Source organism: Anas acuta, chromosome 1 (genome assembly GCF_963932015.1).
Source record: "Anas acuta chromosome 1, bAnaAcu1.1, whole genome shotgun sequence".
NCBI lineage: Eukaryota > Metazoa > Chordata > Aves > Anseriformes > Anatidae > Anas > Anas acuta.
Window position 1 is genome coordinate 80,815,510 of NC_088979.1, and position 24,020 is coordinate 80,839,529.

A 24,020-nucleotide genomic window follows, 5' to 3' on the forward strand; every position below is an offset into this window, starting at 1 on the left:
TTAAAATCAGCTAGTCTAAGCTAATGCATAGCAACCCAAACAACTTTCATGTGATTGTTAGCAGCACTGACTCCAATCATATGAAGAAAAAGAATGGTGCAGTTCCTAGAAAGGTTTCACAGAATTAGGTAACTTTCCTCAAGGATTCATTACTATTATTTTTTATAAATATCACATCCTGCTGAAGCTTGCTACTTTAGGTCAGGAAGCTGACTAAAAACGACACCTACCATAACAGTTCTGTTCATATGCAGTATACTTACCTTCCAGGTGTCGTCTTTGATGGTCTAGCATGACATCCTTCCTGTAGAACATCTTATTGCAGATTTCACAGGCAAACTTCTTATCCCCATGCTTTTTCTTGTGTTTGGAAAGATTGCTGTTTGTAGAAAAGAATCTGAAACACATCTCACACTGGAATGTCTTGTCATCTGTAAGAGAAACCATGCAGGTCTTTACAGAGGAAAGCAGGTTGTGTGTGTTTGTGGGACATGTAGTTCTTTTGTTAGACCTGCATTTTAACATAAAATACATCATTATATGGATTGCGAAGGGAAATGCAGAAGCATGTATTTTTCTTTTTCTTCAAAATTTGTTTTCCCATTAAAAGTATAATAAACATCAAACAACATATCACATTTAATTTTGCTACCTATGAAATAGGTAGTAGAGAAGTATGTGAAAGTATCACTGGAATGCACTGGAACATATTTTTTTCAAAAGCGATAGAAATATATTATGTTAATTTGAACACTGGCTCTAGCATCATAACTTCGTCACCTGGCTATCTCCATTGTGGTCTAGCATACATTAAAATTATGTTTGGAGTTGACTGTGTAATACATACCAGTACGGTATACTCCAGAACAAAGTATAAAATCTCAAAAAGCAAACCATTACATGATAATAGGCCTATGGGAAATTCGCTTGATATTCAGCAGTTGAGACTTTTGTCAAAACATGACAGCCTGGTGCTGTAGGTGGAATTTGCCAATGCTAAAGCAATCACAAAGAAGTAACAGCTTGGTTTGTTAAATAGTAGAGCAAAAACTGCTGCTCATTTTGCTAACAGTCAACTCAAGAGACAGAAAGTATGCTGCTGTCCTTGAATGAACACAAGAATGAGGTCACTCAGCATTACTTTCCATTCTACATATGGCTGAGTTTTTATACAAGCTGTACCCTCTGAAAGGAAATGAGAAAAGCTACTTAGGATGGTGTGGAAGGGGCCCAAGTGATTCTAAACCGAGAGTTATCATGGGTCTGTAAAAGTAATGGAGATGTCATTTTCTAAGCATAAGATCACTCAGTGCAACTAATATGAGTAACCACAAGGGATGGCTGTGGAAGAAAAGGACAAGTTCTAGTGATACCAAGAAGAAGCATCTGTAGGGACTACTCCAAGTATAAATAAAACATGAAAAAGCAGCATAGAATGGCCTGGGTTGAAAAGGACCTTAAAAATCATCTAGTTTCAACTCCCCTGCTCTAGGCAGGGTTGCCAACCACTAGAGCAGGCTGCCCAGAGCCACAAAACCACAAAAACTATAATCCCAGAGAACTACAAACTATTGATAGTACTGGCTCCTTTTCCAGTTCCCCTATCTCAGAGAAAAGAGGCTAAACTTAGTTTCAGGAAAGAAAGTTAAACAGATGGTGACAGGGTAGCTGTGAATATACGATTGAAATATTAGTTAGGCTTTTATATAGTTGAGCGGGAAATACTAAAAAATGCAATACAAAAGTGGATGTGTTCCTCTACAGATTACTGTTTTCACTTTTTTTTAAAAAAATTTTTTTTTTAATTTTTTTTTTTTCATGTTTTGTGAGAAAAGGGGGGCAGGTTGCTTGTGGTGATGAAAAAATCCAAATGCCTACTTCCCCTTTGCAGTTACTATACTGAGATAGATCTGTAGACATACCCACAAAACTGAGTAAAGATGAGAGGAAGCCAAACCATTAGCCATTCTCACCTGTCCTGCAGTTATGGAATTCCAACGCACTCTCTATCCGAAAGGCCTTTTCACACGTTGTACACTTGTATCTGTACTCACTGTCAACCTGAGGATTGCAAACAGTGTTTACGAGGGGAAAAAGCCAAGTCACATCTGACAGAGAAATTCTGAATCTCAATTACTTTTTCTGCCTTTCCTAATTTTATTTCCTTCAACAGGATGCTTAAATACACACTGATACAAAATTCTAATGCTATATTATCATGCATTGTTTCTACATACGACCTCTACACAAAACAAAAGGAACAGACAATGCATCTGTGTGCTTGTAACAGTCTTCTCGATAACCTCCCAGTCCGATGTGGAGACAGAATGTTTGAAAAGCAAGATGTAATCTGACTCATCCTCTAGCTCCGAAGCAGATGCCAGGAGTCTGAGAGCTTAGGACCTTGATGCCCAGCAAGAACAGAAATATTCACTAATAAGGCTCCACCACAGGTGTGTTAAATATTTATATGGCAGCAGCACTGAAAGGCCCTCATAGCAGGCACAGCACTGCTACTAGAAGCACCACACATTTACACATCTGTTCACAGCCCTTACTGACACAGCCTTCACCCAGAGAGTTCACCCACTAAATGATGCTACAGGTGGTGATAGATAAACCAGGACAGGCAAACAAGACTAGAATAGTCCTTTTTAGTACAATAAACTGAATTCAGATCTCACTTCTAGGTCATGCAGGTCCAGCTATCTCCAGTTTCTCTTGCTGTAACAGAAGCCTGAAAACAATTTTCTACAGAAAATTCAGTCATGAAAAAGGACTTCCATGCTCCAAAGCGTGTCCACTTTCCAAACTAATCCGTTGTTGTAACAGAAAATGTTACCTCTCCCTCAGTCTTGTCTCACTTATAAGAAATTCACAGATATCTACTCAAATGTAATTGACCCAAACTCCCCCGCTAGCACCTGGATGCCCGCGGTACATTTTCACCTAATCTCAGAAGAAGCCCGCGAGTCATTTCCACTCACTTCGTTCCTGCTGTGCTTGTAGGAAACATGCTGCTTCAAGCTCTCTTTACGGCTGAACAGCTTTGCGCATTCCTCACATTTAAATAGTTTGTCACCTGAGGGGATCAATCAAGATTAAAAAAAAAAAAAAAAAAAAGAAAAGTCAGAGACTGATAATAATCAACTCTAGGCAAGACAGGGGAAACCAAAGCACAAGCAACTGCAAATAAACAGGCCAGTGATGAGAAGTTTAAGTAATTCAGGAGACACAGATAATGGATTTTGACTTTTTCCATTTTAGTGCAGTTTACCTACTGACAAGAATTATGTTTGGTTCCCCCCAACCCTTTTGAAATTGTTATTTTTCACAGAATCCTTAGAAGCAGGTCACGCACCCCTGGAACTGCAGCTCACAGGTCAAAAAGCACTCAGCTGGTATTTACACATCAATGTTGACCATAAGCCTGTGAAGATGGGGGACTGTGTGTATGTAAAGCGATGAACAGTTTTGGAACAGTTCACAGAATCACAGGATTTCTAGGTTGGAAGAGACCTCAAGATCATCGAGTCCAACCTCTGACCTAACACTAACAGTCCCCACTAAACCATATCCCTAAGCTCTACATCTAAACGTCTTTTAAAGACTTCCAGGGATGGTGACTCCACCACTTCCCTGGGCAGCCTGTTCCAGTGTCTAATAACCCTTTCAGTAAAGTAGTTCTTCCTAACATCTAACCTAAAACTCCCCTGGCGAGTTGTGGAAAAGCCATCACATCCTAGCCTTTGCTTATAATATGTACCTAAATTCAGATTCTAAATACTCAAATTTCAACTCCCAACTTTATCTTCTCATGCTTTGGACTGAAAAAATTAAAGAGGTCATTAGAGAAAGTTTTTTTTTTTTTTTTTTTTTAAAAAAAGCAACTCTATTAAGATTATGCACACCAATATTAAGAATAGTTTAAATGCTTTACTCAAAGGTGGAACCAACGAGAGACAGAACCAGTATGCAAGCGAGACAGAAAGCAAACCCACCATGAGAACGGATGTGCCTGCTGAGGTTGCTGCTGTTCTGGAAGATCTTACTGCAGATACTGCATTGATAGACACGTTTGTGCTCCCCGAGTTGTTTTATCAGCTTCCGCCGTATACCATGTCTACTGGAGAGAATTAAACTTCTTTTGAGGGACATGGTGTTTTGGTGATGAGCAAACCTACTGGATCAGAGAAAGAAAGGCAGGGACTGAAAGGTATCCCACAGGTTGCAAGGAAGTCCCAAGAGCTGGCAAAAGCTAGAAGAGTGTTACGCTCAGCTTCTGGCAGGAGAGGGAGTGCTGGAGCTTCATCCTTGAGAAATGACCTCTCGGCCACCCACTGGTAGCAGCAGATGTCAGAAAGCAGCTCGCTCCAAATTAACTTCACCCAGGACAAAAAAAGAAAAAAAGCAGCAGCCACCAGCCCCAGAGATTGTCTTTTCAGGCTTCTCAGAGCAGCATAAAGGATCTGTTCTGCTTACTCTCTAAAAACATTAGCAGTACTTTGGCTTAGAAACCTGTTTTCATGCAAAAAGCGTGTATGACAAGAAGGCAGCAGGGCACCAAGAAGCGGTACTGTTCTATTTCCCAGCACAGCCACCAGTTGGAATGCATTTTGATGTTTCTCTGTCTGCTCAGGACTTTAGTATATAGTATTACTAGCTAATTTTGAAACACCAATTAATTTATTATACCAAAAAAATGAAAGAAAAAGAAAAAAAATCATTCAAAAAGACAGTTTTATCAAACCAGAAAGACACAGAAGATTTTAAATCAGTCAATGATATTTAGCAGTCTCCCTGAGGTTCTGGTATACATAAATTTTCCCTTCCTACTGCTCCAAGTCTGAAGTATCATGAACATGAATCAGTATGAAGTCATTTATGAGTTAAGATACAAACCAGACTGAATAATATATATATTTTTTTTAAAAAAGCCAAAAACTTTTTGCCTGCTTTATCACCAACATTCAACAAAAGTAATATTTCACTGTGCAACTGGAAGAGGCTTTGGTATCACACTGAATGAAACCATTAACATGTCAGAAAATTAAATTCTCATGGTTTATATTTCAACCTTCTAGTGCAAATCTCTCACCAATTGTGCCATCATCCTACAGTGCTCGATCCAGCTTTGTGGCTCTTCTAGTGGCAGCAGCATGCAGTTTTACACTAATGAAAAACAGCATCTGTAGGTTCAGTGTTTGAGCAGAGCTGTTACAAGCTACTCTGACTTGATTGAGCCTGAGAGGAAATTCTGCATCCCAGAACACTTACTTTGTGACTGAACTGATGCTGTTTGTGGTGCTAGGCATCTTTCCTAAAACCAATTCCATAATCCTCTCTTCTGTAGCTGAAGGAAGGGCTACCTCATCTGGCGGGACTTCAGTTGCAGTGCTAGCTACACGTTCCGCTGCAAACACATCATAAAAATAAAGCGTTAACATGGAGAGCTTGAAAGAAAACTTTAATTGCAGGAATTTGCTTTTGTAATGACACGTGGCACTGAACTAGGATCCTTGCAAGTAACTGATTGCAAATGAGTAGGTAGTATTTTCAAGACAGAGAAAGGGGCTACTGAATCACAAGTAAGCTGTAGCTAACATCGCTTACAAAGGTGTAATTTCTTACCTTTCCAGCCTACTAGTACAGGTGACCATGCCTTTCAAATTCCTACTAGAACTTCTCTTAAATGGAAGTAAGACCCTGAAAAAAAAACCCTTCTAGGAATACAATGTAAGGCTGAGAGAGAAGCTCTCTCTTCTTGAGAGGGAGGATGCTTTCTCTCCTGTTCCTTCTCGCAGGATGCTACACAGTTGTCTCTGCACCCCTCTATTCCTAAAACTGTTGCAGGAGAATGCAGGTAATCTAAGCAGAGATGTTGCAACCTTTACTGTAGACATGGACCTTGCAGATAACTAACACAGGTTTGTAAATCATCTATTTTAGTAATCCGCCTGAAAACCTCCACCCTGACTGTGCTTTACTTTGTAGGCCTTTCTGAAAACTAAAGATATATGAGGGGAACACATACTTAGCATTGTCTTACCTGCCGAATCCTTCTCTTCAACAATGATGAGGGGTGTTTCTGCTTTTGCTGTTTTGGGCTTTCTTCCCCGTCTGGCCTTCCTCCTGGAGTCTGTACTGGCACCAGCTGCATCACAAACCACTGGCGGATCCGCAGGGGGAGTCTCTGTTGCTTTCTCTGTAACAGCCTCATTTTGGCTGGCTTGGGGAGCACCTTTAGCTTGCTCCAGGTGACTCAGCAAGTGCTCTGGATGGATGGAAAGAACAAGAGAATAAAGAGGAAAGAAACTGCCATGGAATTCCCCAAGGGATAAATCTAGCTGAAACCTATCAATCAGGTCGACCTCATTTAACAGACTCCAAATTATTTCAGAAGCAGTCAGTCACAATACCATCCTAACTAAAAGCATAAAGTCTATTAAACATGCAAACAATTACTAACAGGGACTGCAATTTTTAATAGATATAACTGGAAATAGGCTGTGCCCCTGACAGTGTGTACATTTTTCCAAATATCCAAGTTATTTAACAGCCAAAGTCCCCTTTTCAAAAATGATTTCTCAAATGGTCAGAGCTCTTAAATATTTTAAGATCTTTAGAAGACTGAATAAAACAGCTGGAAATGAAATGCAGAGAAAAGGAACCCACATATTTCATTACCTTTACTGCATCTGTGCTATAAATACCAGACAGATAGCATCATTAAGTATAAGCTGACGTGTCTGATGTTATAGATCATTCATGCAGTTTTCTGCCCTTGATGCTCCTAACACTCACATCATCTTCTAGACAGTAATTTTATTTCTTCTAGATTCAATATCACAACTGTGTGCCTAGAGATTGCCTGCTGCCACATCAATAACATCGTTTCACCTTTCGCAAACAATTTTTACACACATATATAAAACCTATTTTTACATGAGTATATAAAACCTGCATCGTGGATGAGGACATGGCTTTGCAGCCTTGTGCTCTGGGAGAACTGAACTCTCCTAACGCTCCTCAGTACTCTGGCATTAATTTCTAACACTCCTTACCTGTCAGCAGCTGAGGCTCTTGGAAAGCAGAAGAACAGACTTTACACGTCCACTGGCTGGACTCTGCTTCTGCAGCTCCACTGCTTTCTGAAGTGTTCACTAAATCACAAGAAGAAATAACTTAAAGGTTTGAAAATGGGAAAAAGAAGCAGTAAATCCCTGTAGCCTTGTTCCTCTTGTGGTGACTCCCTGCATACCACAAACTATAATTTAAGCAATAAGTGGCCCACAGAGGCAACTGCTTAATTTTGAGCTTCCCAGCTATACTCCAACCAGCAGACCAAACAAAACAAAAAGTCACATGCCTGTAACACGTGCAATTCACAAGAAAACTTAAGTATGATTTATTCTCTGGGACCACTTCGGGATCTTCCAGACATGAGTACTTTAAAAGTCAAAACAGATGAGAACACTGAATAGAATCCAAATGGCTGCAGGAGAGAACATTGGCGCTCTTGTAAAGTCCCAAGGGTCCCTTTATCGCTTTCTAAAGAACAGTGATGATCAAAGACAAGATGCAAATCAATTTTTAGCAGTGGAGCTACTAGTACTCTTCTGGGTCAGTTGAGGACAGAAGTAGAAAAATCATCCTTGCTCTCTCCAAAGAGCATCACAGAATAAGAGCATTTGGATTAACAGATGTAAGGGTGAGAACAATAAAAACCTGTTTTTGAGTGGTTTCATGAACTGGGTGTTCTATCAGACTACCAGATCAGTATTTTAACTATCAGCCAACAAACACACATAAAGATATTAGGGGGAAAATGGATCTGGAATTCAGAAAAAAAAAAAAAAAGGTTCACAGTCCCTCAACTTTCACTCTTCGGATGATCTGTCTGAATTTGCCAAGTACCTGGTAAATCTGGACTGGTTCTCAGAATTTTTGACACACAAAGCTGAATATTCCACAGTACACAAGAATCCCCCGGAAAGTAGGATGACGCTGTAATTAGATTGAGTGAATGCCAGTGCAAGAAATTCAAACTGTACCTCAGTTTCTGCCACAGATTTCCTGTGTGACAGTAAGCAAGTCAGTTAATCTCTCTCTGCCTAAGGACCCCATCTGTAATGGGATGATAAAAATACTTCCTCCTTCTCACTCTTGGCTCTTAAACAAAAATAAAAGACTCTCTGATTGTTCCCTGCTACAAACATGTTCAACATTCTGCACTACATGCGTCAGACCTCATCCGCGCTGTAATAAATATATAAAAAATGATAATTCAAAAACGTAACTTCTTTCTTCACAGGCTACAAAAAGAACTTCTTATCTTGAGAGCTTTGTCCGGGAGGCCAAGGACAACACACCTGAACCCCCAAATTCTGCATAACTTAGAAATCAAATCGGTAAACAACATGTAAGCTAAGCTATTGGATCCGTATCATGATGTTGCTGGCCAGTAAAACTGAAAAGCCACCATCTGCAAAACTGAAATCTGTCTTGGAAATTATCTCTGGTTTTGCACTTCCCTTGCTCCTTTTATCTACCTCAAACCTAGAGACCCTAGGTACTAGGTGTACTGGTTTGCCAGGGAGAGTCACGTCCCACTTCTTCAGGCTTCCAGGTTAAGCTGTCAGTTGCCAGAAGCTTTGCAGGACTTGGGGTCAGCAGTCAGAATCAAAACAGGCATATTTTGTTTTGTAAGCACCAAAACACTACAACAGTGGGAACACTTTAAGGCTCCTGAAATGTAACAGTACACATTTTGTTTCTGTTGAAGTTGGACTTTCAGACAGTAGCGTAAAGGATGTAGAAAGGGCTGTTCAAATTCTTCACCGTTTTTTTTTCCAGCAAAAATCAGTTATGCTGAACTGAAAGGCAACTGCTCAGCCAGCTTCATGTTTCAGCTGTGACAGCATCCAGGTAAAATGTATGGACCTCTTCTGATGAAGTTCACATCTGCAACAATCTCCTCCTCTCCTGACTACTTTTAATACTAGTAACTTAGCAAACCAACCATCTCAAAGAAGAGACCCAGAATACTTTATTTTCATCCTGATCTCCAAACTATGTACTCTGAGTTTACTTCAAGGCAAGACAAGGCAATTTCTGTTAGACGGCTTCTTAATTTCATTGCTCTCTTATCAGAGATTAGAGGAATTGCTTCATGATCAATCTTGGGGACTAAGCTTCTGTGACTCCGTTAGTTGTTTCCTAACCCTGTGTTCTTTGCCAATAGTATCTGTATTGCTCATAAATTTACAGAAATCTGAGTTCCTGTCAGCAACTACAGTCTGAATTCTTCTAGACTTCTGGTATCACTGTCATTTAGGGATGGGCAGCATTTTTGTTGTTTCCAAACAGCACTGTTCTTACACTCACATTCTCATGTTTTCTTCTAGCACCTGACCATTTGAACTATTACAGTTTGCAAAGAAAGTCTGCAGATTTTCTTTAGAATGATCCCCACCAAACCTTAACCACCTGCAAATTCAGAAGCAGTTAAGTCTTTCATGAAAATCATCTGCCTGGAGGTCTTTTTGTCCCTTCCAGCTTTTTTTGAACCTGCCTATGTGTTTTAAGCACAGTGCCTGTGAAAATAAAAAGAAAAATCTAGACTTTCAAACCCTCTACACATTAGTATTTGCTGAATGTTACATAACCATGATATCTGCAGAGAAATGGCATACCCAGCAGCTCTTTGGATCTCTATCTACCCTCTTTAGATCTATATCTACTCTCTCTCTCTCAAAAATAACATAACTTTGCATACCTGCTGGATCAGCTACTGGTATGCTGGATTTTTTCGTTTTTTTATGGGGGAAGACAGCAGTCGAAGGCTTTGAAGAGACTTTGTTCCCCTCTTTATCATATTCCATCACTACCAAGCACATATCTGTGGAGAGGAAAAACAGTTCCTTTTCTTTACTTTCCAGACCTTTTGATTCTCTTCCTCTGTACTGACAGCAGCACGCAGAGTCACAAAGTTTTGCCTAACAGCAGGCCTGCAAAACACAATCTCATGTAAAATCCCAACCAGGACATTTTTATGCCTGGATTTGCATAAATGCCTTTGATGTTATGGAGTATATAATGAAAGTGCTGAAGAGAGAAAGCAGGACATACCTAAGCTTTTTACCTAAATACTTTTAAATACCCATTTGCACACACTGCATACATGAGAATGGGTTGAAAATACATGCATGGGTTAAGCTAAATAGGAAAAAGATGAAACCACTGCATTAACACCAACTGAAAACATCTTAGAATTTATAAATGTGTTAACAGGGCTGATTCAGCATTCAAGACTGTGCTCACCACCAAGATCAGCCATAAAACATGCTATTGGCATTGGCCTCTCCCCAAGACATTTGTCACCCCAAATTACACTCTGCAAAGTGATTAACACCGTATAAGGAGTATTCCCAGCTCAACAACAGAAAGAAATTGCTCTTGCAATGCTACAGGATCATGCCCTTTAGCTGTAGAAATGCAGAAGTATAAGAAAACCAAGGGGGCAGAGGAATAAATTCTAATTCAGACTAACAAATCTGCTGCCTTTCCTTGCCAATGCACAAGCAATGATGTGGAATGGCACCTCACATCTGAACTTACTTCTTTTTAGTAGCTTTCACATGAGACTGCATAAGGTAAAATTAGTTTTTAACTGTGCAGCAGTTCTGAGCAAAACCAACACATTTTCACTACAACTATAAAAAAAAAAGGCTTCTTTAACAAATCTACATTTTATGTTTAGACACACACTGACACCTGAGCCCCTTTGCTCTTGTACCCTGAGCTGCTTCTGATACCAGTTCTTTAGTTAAGAACTATTTAGTGAGGCTGGTCAGCCTGAAGAGGCCGAATCATCAACTAAGTCATCGGTTTTCAAAAACTCAGATATACTGTGGTGAAGAACCCATGCTTTCTTCTTGTAAGGCAACCATGTATGCAGGTTAGCCTGACTCTAAAGGCTAACATGTTCAGGGTCAAGGCCTATTCAATGAACAGCACTGTCAACTACAACTATCAGTCCCTATCAGGACTGGGCCCTTAGGAAGGAAGAAAGGCCCCCACACATACCATTGGCAATACTAGAGACCTGCTTCAGCACTGGCTTTTCCATTTTTTTGGCGTAAAAAGCTGCATACCACACTCGCAGCTCAGTTCCTGGTGGGATGTCCCGGGAGGTGGTGAAGTAAATATCATTATCATGCTGGAAGGCAGTTAAATTTTGATGTTTGTGCTCAGTGGCTGGTCGCACCATCATCATCCAGTTGCAATCATCTTCATTTGAGGTGTCAAAGTAAACCAAGGGCCCATCCTTCTGGAACACCTACCAAGCAAATCACACATGCAATAAAACTGTAACTAATAATGCAAAGTTAAGAATTTATACTTTCTGCTTTGTAATGGCTCTCCTTCAGTGTACATCAGAGACGAAGCAAGCCTTAATCCGTGCATGCATCAGGCATGTATCATGTATCAGTCTCATCTTCAGATGAGTAAGTCTAAGGCAGACTACCAGGGGCAGCACGGGAACAAAGAGAACTTCTATCCCCAAAGTCTTGCTTTAGCCACTAGTTCTTCACAAAATTTGAATGACTGTATATAGGTAAACAGCACAGAATCCAAACAGCACACTGGGAAACACCCATCAGCCCATGTCACATCTCTAAATCTTTGCTTCTGAGTCACGTATTACTGAATTACGTTTTTACCGGGGCATTTTTCCCACCAAAACTTTTAAAGAGAAAAATAACACAAATGCAAGCCAGACAAAAATACATTTATTGCACGTTCCATAAGAACAATGCACATGCCACTGACTAAGCAAACAAAATTAAATTGAACACAGTTATTAAAAAAAAAAAAAAAAGAAAGAAATGAACAGCCATAGGCAAGACACTTCCTGTATCATCACGTTTAGGTGACAGACAAGCAGTTTTGCTGACAGTATTCTGGCTTTATCTCCTATAAGAACGTTAACTTCAAACGCACAGAACAAGCCCCCAGATCAGTTCTTCTGCACCTTGCCCAGAGAATGCTCGTTTAGGTAGTCTGGTATAAGGCATGTCTAAAAGATGTCCCAAATAACTGCCACCACATTTTTTTCCATAGTAGTAGATAGCATAAAATCATCGTGGGTAAAACAGACTCACTTCAATTGCTTTACACATGCCGTATCTTACCTTCAGTGGGAAAACTGATTCTTTTTCAAGCTTGGCAACTCTCTTGGATTCAAATGGGCCAAACTGTGTACGTTTCACTAGCTGTGTCAAAGCAAATACTCCTTCAGTCCCATCTTCCAATTGTCTTATCTCCAAATTAGAAGGCAGAGATGATCTAAGATTGAAGAGAGAATTGAGTTATATATGGGATAAGACTGCAGGAACTCATCGAAGGAAGATGTCAGCATCTATTTCCCCAGTCTCTAGAGACAGAAAATAGTTTTCTGTCAAAATACCCTGATTTCTATAAGGATTTATAAACAGAGGAGAAAAACTACCAGCGGTGGAGGAGGGCCAAATCAGCAATTACTCGAGAGTGCTCAAGCAATGTAAGTCCAGGAATGCAGCAGGGTGCACCTGAGGGTGCAACGGAGTGATCCAGTACCACAGTGAAGCTGCTGTGTCATCTTTGAAAGAAAGACCCTGGACGTCAGGGGAGGTCCCTGGTGATTAGAGAAAGAAAAATGTTGCACTCTTCTTCAAAAAAGAGCAAAAGGAACTAGAGGTCAATCAGCCTTGCTGCAGTCCCTAGGAAAATCATGGAGCAAGACACTTTGGGAGGTATTCATGGGCACACGACGAATGTGCATTGGTTAAGTGAAATCCATACCTGACAAACCATTTGTCATCCAGGATAAAATGACCCGTTTATGGATGAAGGCAGAGCAGTGGATGTCATTTCCCTTGACTTTAGCAAGGCTTTCAACACGATCTCTGACCATGTTATTGTATCCAAGTTGGGATGTTATGGTCAAACACCAAATACAGCCTTGATTTTTCAGCTCTGTGCTAGCGAATGAAAACCTAAATATAACCAGACAGGCTACTGGATAAAAGTTGACACTGGCTGATCTGCTTTCCTATCTAGATGAAGAAAAATACAGAAAGATTACAATCTTGGTGATAAGCAAATCAAGTGAAAAAACCTGCTTTCAGTTTTAGTAACAGAATACGCAACGTTAGGGTCGGTGAAGTTCAGGAGAAGTTTCTTAATGCTATTTTTCTAACCATTGAGCATTTATTTTATCTTTCCAGCGGGACAGAGGAAAACAACCATCATGTGGTTATGCAACTAGACAGGGTGTTAAGAGATTCATATCCAGTTTGTGGTTAAACTTGCCCTCAATCTCAGACAAATCACTCTCTCAGATACTGTTCCCCAGATGTAAAATAAGTTACATCTTGTTTCAATTACATTTCTTGTTTCCCTTTCTTATCCTACTGGTTTTCAGCTGTAAACTCTTCAAAAATAAATACGTTTTTCTGCATCATGGTCATTTTAAAATTCTGCTTTTAAAGCCAGCAGCCAATACTTCCACTAGAGAACACCTAAGCACCTCTATGTTCAAAAAGGCTGAAAACCAGCGCACATACCATATTCACAAGGATTCACAACTGGAACACCTGGACACTACTGCAATCCTCCACCATATGAAGAAACAAGAGTATTAAATCGCAAGGCAACAACAACAAAAAGCCCAACCATTAAAGGTACGAAATAGTAGTTTAACTTGTTGTTGAATCTGCTTAATATAGGTTGGAGTTACCGCACCGCCCAGTCTGGGACCAGTTTTTAGAAAAGCACCTCCATCACCAGTTTATACCATTCCTTCAGGCATTTCAAAATTACCCTCATGTCCAAAGCACTTCTACTGTCGGGGCTGTTCAAACAGTAGCCCCCATGAACACTGGCTGCCTAAGTTTGTTCTTTGAGGATTTGCAGCCATAGAAACTGACGTCTATCAGGAACTTACACTGGGCTGCTGGACTTCCTGAAGGCTCAGAGAAATGGCTACTGCTCATGCATACATCCAGCAAACGTGCAGCCTGGGCCACAAAGAGCACCCTGCCCGTGCAGAGAGGGGTCATGGTACACGCAGGGCAGATGTTTGTTACAAAATGATCCTGGGAACACACGGTATGGCTTGCACAGCCAGGACGTGTCAGACTTGCTGCCCATGTGCCCATGGTTTCTGTCTGTGACCTTCCAAGAAATACAGAAGCTTCATAAAGCTTGTGAAGCCCGTTGAACTCACTTCCCTTTCTGGGATCTGTGCTGCATCTTCATGATAGTTGTTTCTCCTCCTTAGCAAAAGCCCCACATTTTACACATTGATGTGAATTTTGCTTACAACGCCAGATTTCTTTTCTCTGCAAAAAATACACTACTCACTGTTGTTTTCTCCTACTACATTTAGCCTCTTTGTTTCTTTTGGCAAGCATGACTGTTTCTGCTGCGCTGTTGTAGGCTTACTTGACAGGAGTATTATCCATAATCATTCATACAGGCTCACAATAATGAGAACAACTTGTTTTGCTTCTCAGTGGAGGAATTACAGAGGTTATACCAAGCAGGAGGATACAACCATTCACAGCACTGGGAAATCCTTCTGTGCTTGTCTGAAACCTGGATGGTACATCTGAGGAGGGGAATGAGCTGCAGGTACTTGACCAAGACATCACCCCATCTGGCGCTATCTCACTTTTTGCCAGAAACTTAAGCAAAGAAGCCAAGTCCTGATGAGCAGCAAGTTATTTTTTGGCTTCAATTCAGTCGAGCACTTAAGTTTCTGCATCAGTTTTTCTGCTTCTCTGTGAAGGCTGTGTCCTTTTCATAGACTGGGAGTTCACTTCTCAGCTGTCAGCGTTAGCAACCCATTAACAAGCAAAGATGACTTGAGGCACTAACGTGAGCTTTGGTTAGCCAGCACTGACACAAGCGCTCCTTACCTGGCCCTGCTCAGCACAAAGGAGTCTTTGACTGTCACCACTGGGCCCAGCTCAGGACACTCTGAATCATGGTACTGCCCACAGTCCTCGCACCCTGCAAGGAAGCAGACAGCAAAGTGCATGGAAAGTGCTGTTGTAGTACAGCTGCCTCTTTCAAGAGCCAAATGCAAAATCTAGCACAAAGCAAAATACTTATAAAACAGTGTGTGATTTATATTGATTAAAAGAATACGTGTAACAGAGCACTGAGGTGATAGCTGGCACCTACATAGGTGAGGTAATATACATTATGATCAGTACTATCAGAACACAATTGTTTACATCTTCTCTCTGAGGAAACTAATTACCGTACATGCACAAGAAATATTCTGCTTAAAGATGGGATTATTCTTCAGATAAAGTGCCACGATGTCTAGCAGCCTGAGAAAACTGCATTACTCCAGGCTGCATTATTCCAAAACTGCATTACTCGAGGCTTTTACAAACAGCTTGAGTAGCATGGTTGTTTTAGAAAAAAGAGATGCAAACCCCTGGTGCCAGTAGCAGAACCTGCACAAGGCACGGAGGTGGAGCAGGAGCCGAGCACCTGATGCGCTCGCACTCCTCAGGCAGGGCAGAGGCAGCGTCTGGCAGCGAGTTAGCAGAGCTCAGAGACAGCTTCTGGTGCCTTCCCAAACAAGCCAGCTGACTAAGCAACGCACCTAGGCTACTCCTTAGCTCACTTTCAGCTCACCTCAGTTAACTTCTAGTTTAAATGCAAATTACTCAGACCTGAAAGGCTCCTCAGAAATAATTTTCAGACTGGGATGATTTGAAACTTTGTAAAATAAGCTAACTTAGCAGGATTTCAAACGCACATACACTGCTTCACTGTGAAAACCAGCTGTCAAACTGCGCTGCCCGGGCAGCTGCTGACGCAGCACAGGGGATGATCACACAGGGGTTATCTTCTTAGCGCTCCCCATTCACAAGGGCAGGTCAGGCAACCCCAGCACGGCTGCAAAGCAGAGGGTGGCTACACTTTGTTTGGGATGAGAACAAGAGAAAAGCAATTTTGTTGCAGGGTATGCTCCCTCTGGTGAAGATAAAATGTATTCCTAACTGGACACTTCTCCCTCCCAGTTTGTCTCACTGAACTAACAACAGCATCTCATCTAAGATGTGGAAAAGGGATCCCAAACTACACAACACAGCTCCCTGTTGGTTGTGCTGTTTTTCTTTTTCTCCTGGCAAAAAAACACAACAGCTTAGCAGTGAAAATCCACAGACACTTCACAAATGGCAGTGCCAGCTCACGCAAGCCCCAAGCCCAGCCACTGCTTCCTGCACCGCTCTTTGTGGTGCCTGCTGGTGAACTCAGTCACAAAACAACCATCCTGTGCCCATCAGTTCATTTTTCAGCAGAAAGAATTTCCCAGCCCAGTTTGCCACGCTGGCAGTGGCAGTTTACCATCCCACCATCCCACTCTTCTGTGTGGCAAATTCAGCTACCTGTAGCTCGCACTGCACTTAATATTCTAATATAATCCGGGTTAAATGTAAATTTCCAACACCAACTAGGGTGGAGGAGCCAGGGAGGAATGTGTAAAGCCGGCTGCTGAAAAGAACCGGATTATCAACCGTGATGGGTTGTCACCACCGACGGGGACTGGAAGGAATAGCCGGAATGACAGCTTCTTCAGCTGGCTTTGCTGCCAAAGGAAAGGAAGCACTTAGTTTGCTCTTCCTCTTATCTTTTGGCGACACTGAAGTGGCCTTCACTCCTGCAAAAATAGCCACTGCACTGGTTCAATGAGCACTGTCCAAAAGTACAGGCAGGAAGGAGATACGTGCCTCTCGCTGCTTCATGGATGAATGATCAAAGTAGAGGGAACAAGAGACTGACACAGGGTGGCACATCTCAAAATCCAAGGGATGCCTTGGAGCAGACAACCCCCACGGCTGGTTCACTCGCCATATGGGATGCTTTCAAGAGATTACGGCCACAGGAGAAATACAAAACCAAGCGAAATTAAGCATTTAGCCTAAATGCCAAAATACCCTGGGGAGGGCAAGTTCACAAAGTTTTATGAAAAATTTTCCGAAACTCTCTTATGTCTATGAAATACATATTCAGTGGCGTTAACTGTGGGAGTGCACAGTAGCACTCAGAACAACTCGCTTTTCCTGAGCTTGAGCACTCCCCGTATTCCATGGGAAAAACTTACACAGAGCACAAGAAAGCTCAAGAAATTTAGTGACTTCTGCCTCCACTGGAAGATGAAAAAAGGCCGTGTGACACCATCCATCTAAAATTAGGGAATGATATCACATCCCCATCCTTTTCGGCATCTACCAGGGTCTTTTTATGAAAAAGAAGTCACCGTAATCTCACCACTGGTATCTGCAACTCAACAAAAATTCCCACCAAGCCATCACTGTTTTTTAAGGAACCCCAGTAAATATGTTATAGAGGGAAGAGTTAGCTACCATAAGGTCAATGCACAGCTGTGGAGCCATCAAGAGTGAAAGACTGTGGATTCATATCACCAAAGACATAGGCTCCGCTCTGCTCTTCCCAGATCGGACCCAGAATGCCCAAGTCTGCTCTGCTCACACATGTATGTGAGTGAACTCTGCATCTTCTAACCTTTTTCCACTGTAGCACCAGACAGGTGACAAACAGAGGGGTTAGACTGGGAAGCAAGCCCATAGCTGAGGTCCACCAAGCACAGGCTGCTGCCCGCTGTACCCCTGTTCAGGCAGCACATCTCACACTGGGCTCGTCCTGAAAGATTAACCAACCTGCATCCTCCTGCTGGGGGGACAGACCTTGAGCTGGGGCTACGGGTCAGAGCTCCCCGTGCAAAGCCCTGGCTGCCAAAGCTGGCAGTACAAGCACAGGGCTTAGACTTGTCCCTGGCAAGCCCCGAGCCTTCAACCACACTTATTTCAGCCATGAAGAAGCTGTTCTGCTAAGTCACATCCACAGGGCTCTTCATCTGTTTGCCGACGGAAACAGGAAAATGTGTATGCTTAAAATTAGCAGCCTTCTCTCCACTCCCCCATAAGCTGTCTGAGCTTCCTTTACATAAATAAAAAACGAGTCTGTTTTAGTCTTTAATTTCAAACGTTCTGCAGAGACAAGTCACATCACAAGAAGTAACTCATCTTCCTTCCAGTACTTACAAATAAACATAGTCTCATCGCTGCCATCTTCAGCCATTTTTCAAACCTGCCAAAACACAAAAGATGAAGTTAGTTCTGAATGAGTTTTACTTTCACCATATTAGTGAAACATCCCGTTATGGAGTGATGATGCTGACTGACCCAGAGCACACCCAAACACACCCCTGGCTCCTGCAGGGACAGAAAAGGAAAAGCCCCCAGTGACTGCTGTATCGTTACATGTGTTGCTGAAGTCACTTGCAAGAAGCCCAAATGGAGCTTCACGGGCACCTCTCTCTAGGAAACGCCATCTTAAGCAGCTCCCCTCCTGCCAACCTCCAGCCATTTCTCTGCAGCTCTGCACCCTGTGTTAGAAGCTCTTGTGGAACCTCAGAACAAGCAACATCATATTGAACGGTAGATTAAAAATTATCTGTGAAGGGCTGGATTACTGATTTAATAAACACAAAAGCCTACACTCTGCAGATACAGATCTGTTCCAAAGGCAAATGTACGTGTTGGTAACAAGCATCAGGAAACGGAAAATCAAATCCCGTCTCTGTCACTGACCTGCCATGAAATGGTAAGCCACCAATTTGCTTTCACCTGTGAAACAAGGATAATCCATATTCACTTTCATAAACCAGTTTTGGCAGTATGTATTAAAAACTCACATAAGCACTATTTATTGCTCCTCGATGTCTAGACGATCTGAAATCCTTTTGGCAAGCAGCCTGTGATTATGCATGACTAAGATCACTCAAGTGGGCTCTAGAAGACAGCTTTCCCTTTTCGAACCTTGAAATTCTCCTCTTCACATAAGGAATCTTCCCAATGCCCCAGCAAGAGGCAAAGCAACACGAAGATCCTGACCTAAGTCCAAGAGAGAATGTGGCTGCAGAAACAGCAAGTACAGCGGTCAAGAAGAAAACAGGCAAGAGCCTGAACCTGTGAGGAGGAGGAGGACAGAGGAGAGGGAAGGTGACCAAAGACACACCAGGCTGGCAGAGCCCTGTTTGAAAAAAGGCCTAAAATTTGCTACTGCAACAACAAAAACCTCTCCAAAGATGCGCACAAGCCTGGGCACCCCAGCCTTCCTGCACGGCCCTCCCAAATCCTTCCTCTCACCAGCAGCACGGCCCCTCCTAACCCCTGCTGCCTCGTAAGGGGCTATCGCTGCCAACGCAGCACCAGCCGTTTATGGCTCCTGGGGAATAAACACACATAACAAGACATTTACACGTTTATACAGACGTCTGGTGCTGGGAAGAAGCAGCAATTCGGGGAAATTCCCCAAAGCTATCTTCCCGAAAGCAGATAGGCAACGAAACAGGTATTTAGTGCACCTGGGGTGCACTAGTACAAAACAAGCCATAGAAAGTGAACTGATGGCAAGAACGGTTTGCTTCCTAACCAAGATGCTCTGTGGATGCTCCGCACTATTTCAAGAAGTGTATGTCCAGTTCTTTTTAGACAGTTTGTGTCCTGACAAGACTTTCATCCTAAATACGGCTGAATTAACAACTACCAGAGCACCAAGGTCGATCTTGCTCTAGCAGCCCTAAGATCAGAATAGCAGTAAAGTGTGGGGGGAGAAATCATACTGGCATAAATACCAGTCAAGGTGATGGAGAGAAACTGCCGAGGTCCCTCACACGTACCTCACTGAATTGATGAGACTGTATTTCAGCTATCATCTGCACTAGCTTAATTTTCAGTTTTGTAGCGAGCGTTTTCCTTTTCCACAGAGCAAACTTTCTGAGTCAGCCTCCATCTTTCCTGCGCTCAGCACACTGACCTGCTGTGCTCTGAAAAAAAAACACAACAGGAACGGGCATTAGGTGTCAAACCCATCCACGCCCCTGCGTGCAGGTGCAGGAGGAGCACTGACCGCCTTGCACTGCTACGAGCTCCGGAGGGGTCGTCTTCCCCTTCCTCATTTATGAGAAGCGTGAAGAAGGAAGGACGCCAGAAGTGGGTTTCAGGATGCCGATGTGCACATACACAAGCCCTCACCTGCGGGCTTCAAAACCCTTCAAAACCCTTCACAAACCCCAGGGGTTTTGAGCCCGGTGCCATGATGTCATCACGCGGCCGCACCGGGCACACGCTCACTTCGCAGGGCTTACTTCACCTTTTATCTCCTGTTCACTCTGGGCTATGTATATATATTTTTTTATTCAGGGCTCTTTTTTTTTATTGTTATTTTGAAGCATTTCTGTCAGAAAAGTCTCACGTGAAGCCACCCGTCCCACTGCACCGAACTACCCTGCCTCGCACGGGGAAAAACCACAGCCGGCGGAGAAAACTCCCTTTTATTTCCCACGTAAATACGTGCCGCTCTCTCTGTATCTTTCACATTCAAGAAAATAAAACAGGATTTTATATATATACGTATATTTTTCCACACAAAGGGGCAGCGGTGGCCAGGCGGCCACAACCCAGGTGGAAACGCACCCGGGGGGGGGGGGGGGGGGGAGGGGGACACCCTCCCGTGCCCTCAGAGCGGGCGGGCGCCCCAGCAGCCGTTAAGGGCCGTTAACGGTCGGTAACGGCCGCCGCCCGTCAGGGAGCCGGCGGAGGGCTCCCGCTGGGGCCCGAGCCGCGATCCGGGAGCGGCTCCGCCGGGTTTTGCCTCGGACCCGCGGTGCTCGCCCCCCTCCTTCCCTCCCTCCCTCCCGGCGGCGCGGCCGCTGTAACAAAGAACAGGCGGCGTGGAGGCGGAGGAGGAGGACGGGGAGGAGGGGACGGAGGGGACGGAGCCGCCGCCGCCGCCCGGAGCCCGCCCCCGCCGCCGCCGCCACGGCCCCGGGAGCCCCCGGGGGGGGGGGGAGGGAGGGGAAGGGAGGGAGGGGGGGGGGGGGAGAACCGGGGGGGGGGGGAGGGGGGGCCGCGCGCGCGCGCGCGGGGTGGGGAGGGGAGGGGGGGGGGGTGTGGGGGGGGTGCGCGTGGCGGCGGCGTTACCTGCCCCGGGAACGGCCCGAGCCGGATCGGATCCGGGCTCCGGGTTCCGTCCGATCCGCTCCGGAAACCACGCGGCGGCGGAAGATGGCGCGGCCGGGGCGCGGGGCACGCTGGGAGATGTAGTCCGCGCCCGGCCCTCACCCCCTCCCCTCCCCTCCCCTCCCCTCCCCTCCCCTCCCCTCCCCTCTTCTCCTGGAGGTGCTCAAGGCCAGGCTGGATGGGGCTGTGGGCAGCCTGGGCTGGGGGGAGGTGTCCCTGCCCATGGCAGGGGGGGGGATCCAGGTATCCTTTAAGGTCCCTTCCAACCCAACCCATCTATGATTCTCTGGTCAGGAGTTACACAGAATCACAGAATTTCTAGGTTGGAAACACCTCAAGATCATCGAGTCCAACCTCTGACCTAACACTAGCAGTCCCCACTAAACCATATCCCTAAGCTCTACATCTAAACGGCTTTTAAAGACTTCCAGGGATGGTGACTCCACCACCTCCCTGGGCAGCCCGTTCCAACACCTCACAACCCTCTCAGTAAAGAAGCTCTTCCAGACATCCAACCTAAACCTCCCCTCCAGTCTGGTCGGGCTTTGTGGAAGCATTCATTTAGAACACAAACATTTCGTCAGAAAGCTCTCGAGAGAACCTTACTCGCAGGCAGTGCTCATTTTAGTACTGGTTGTCTTTCATACGGGACCTATGCACTAACACCCCTTTTGCCTCCCAATACCTCCCCCAAATTACAAATGGCTTCAGGATAATACTATAAAACTGCAAGAATAAATAATGAGTAACCATGGTGATTCTACAATTCCCCCTTCCATTAGATTCCCACCCTGTCCGTGTTTCAGATGATTCTCAAGGAAGTAGAGAGGGCTCCTTGTAGGGCTGGGTGCGCCTGGATTATCAGAAATAACCCACGGTGTCGGCACAGAGTAGGAGGAGGAGCCTGCCCCTGGATAAGCAGGTCTGCATTAAACAACAGGTCAAATTCGTGGAGTAGAAAACTGCTTATTAAGGTTGGCTGGCTAGGTACGTAGGACAGCACACAACACAGAGTCAACTGGCGTTTATTGTATGTACAGCAGTAGTTATTTCTTTAAAAAATCCTCGCGCTTTTTAGTGATGTAATAAATCTGTACATCGTAGGCTTCTTAATTACACCAACTTAATTTTACATACACACACAGAAAAACAACAGCAACAAAATAAAACACCACAGAAGTGACCATCACAGTTGTATGCTAGGAAAAAATGTTTTACTCCCCCTGGAATATCAAAGCATAGTACATTGTTGGGAAAGACAAAGTTACAGTATTGGAAATACCTCAGATCCCTCCTTCACCGATACTTCACACTGTGCCAGCACCTTGCATAGTAGCAGTTTGGATATCCTGAGTGAAATGATATTATTCACCCTTGACTTCAAGCAATCCTCCCTGTTACGTCGTTAATCTTGGACTTTTGTCAGCAACACGCCAAGGCATTTGCTAACTTAAAAGACGTGAATAAATCCACCTAGGTGCTGTGGAGGTCAGAGTAGGAGGTCAGCTGTGCCTGCTCACAGGGGGAATGAATGCCTTTGGAGCTCCGGTACGCTTCCTTCTGTACCAAAAGCGCTTACCTCAAGCTTCAGCTCTACAGGTAAAATGCAGCAATAAGCTAAAACAAAAAATCCAGGTGACTCCCACCTTGTAGAGCTCTGCCCCTTGTAACACCTTGATTTACCAGAGCTAAAAGGGATGTTAAAACAAGAGCAAGGCTCTCTTCCCCCATATATTCAACATTTTATGTAGTCAATTCCACTTTTTCCCTATATTTCACCTATCAAGAACAGCAAAGCATTACTTGAAATACACAGCAGAGAGTTTTCATTTGAAAACCAGCTGGGACTAGTGAGGAGCTGCAGTACCAGAAACAACCCTAAAATTTCACTGATCCTCAAACTGGTATCACAGGCAGGCAACAGCATGGTCTGAGAAAAGCAGCGCTGGAAACCAAGTCCTCTTGAGAGCCAGGCAGTAACTATGGGTCTGTATGACCTAGAGCCCCAGCCAAAGAGTCAGCAGGGGAATAAAAATCTAACAGAAAGCATAAGAATAAAGCCCAGAATTTATGCTTGCACAGTTTTATTACCTCTCCATTAAGCCGAACAAATTTGCCAAAGGTATTTTGCTTTTTAAATGAATATATATATTTTTTTTTTCCATTATGGCATCCCTTCTTCCTGCAGCCTCAGTTTCAGAAGTGTTGGGTATAGTTGGGAGTTAAATGACTGACGTTTTCTCCTGGGGTGAATTGGATGTGAAACACAGTGCCTTAGGGATAAAGGAGCCCCTCCTCTTCAAAGTGACTTTTAAAGTGATCTTTAAGTGAACATTAACAGTTACCTAGCTTGTATTCACATGTGAGATATTAAGCAGCTTTATCACTTTAATTTACAAAGAAATTTTTAATTCTTGTACTTCTTGTTCAGTCAAAATTCCCAGAAAAGACAAGGCAAATCTTGGCTAGGTAGGGATGCAGGTCGTCATGTCATAAAAACGAAATGCTTAAATGTCATAAAGCAAAAGCAAATCACAAACACAGACTAAGAAGGTTCAATTATGGTCGGAAAAATTTATCTTGTTTTTACAACATGACAAAAATAATTTTTTGGAAGAGGTGAGGAACACACGCCAGCCAGATGCAGAGGTCAAATATCAAACCGAACGATGTTTATTTTCCTGAGGAGTGAAGGCAATTAAAAAACAAGATTCCTGTGATTCCCTTTTAACCCCAAATGCCTTGCTTTCCTCATCTTCATAATTAATTCTCTTTCAATATACGTGAGCCCAAATCTTCACACAGTTTGCAGTATACATATATATATATACACACATTGCAGTTCCCACCATTTAAGACACACATTTAGGCAATTACCAAGATTTTTGGAAAGATCAACCAAAA

The 24,020-nt window shown here is 43.5% G+C and overlaps 1 protein-coding gene across 10 annotated transcripts in view; it reads right to left on the bottom strand.

Annotated features, from left to right (window-relative positions):
- PRDM15 (PR/SET domain 15) overlaps nt 1–21,224 on the bottom strand; it is a 33,334-nt gene extending 12,110 nt beyond the window's left edge. The window contains exons 1-15 of one of the 10 annotated variants that reach the window (XM_068684677.1): nt 21,078–21,224; nt 19,775–19,921; nt 18,684–18,719; nt 18,135–18,180; nt 14,967–15,060; nt 12,198–12,351; nt 11,089–11,341; nt 9,779–9,901; nt 7,065–7,163; nt 6,050–6,274; nt 5,278–5,413; nt 4,002–4,183; nt 2,988–3,082; nt 1,974–2,061; nt 264–431 (exon numbers count right to left, since the gene is read on the bottom strand). In XM_068684677.1, coding sequence (XP_068540778.1) covers nt 264–431; nt 1,974–2,061; nt 2,988–3,082; nt 4,002–4,183; nt 5,278–5,413; nt 6,050–6,274; nt 7,065–7,163; nt 9,779–9,901; nt 11,089–11,341; nt 12,198–12,351; nt 14,967–15,060; nt 18,135–18,171 — 1,654 coding nt within the window. In that variant the 5' untranslated portion in view covers nt 18,172–18,180; nt 18,684–18,719; nt 19,775–19,921; nt 21,078–21,224. Of the gene's footprint in view, nt 1–263; nt 432–1,973; nt 2,062–2,987; nt 3,083–4,001; nt 4,184–5,277; nt 5,414–6,049; nt 6,275–7,064; nt 7,164–9,778; nt 9,902–11,088; nt 11,342–12,197; nt 12,352–12,846; nt 13,077–14,966; nt 15,061–18,134; nt 18,181–18,683; nt 18,720–18,787; nt 18,987–19,774; nt 19,922–21,077 lie in introns of those variants that run through there. The other 9 variants (XM_068684697.1, XM_068684696.1, XM_068684690.1 and 6 more) reach the window with 9 other exon arrangements.
- Nucleotides 21,225–24,020: the final 2,796 nt, after the last annotated feature.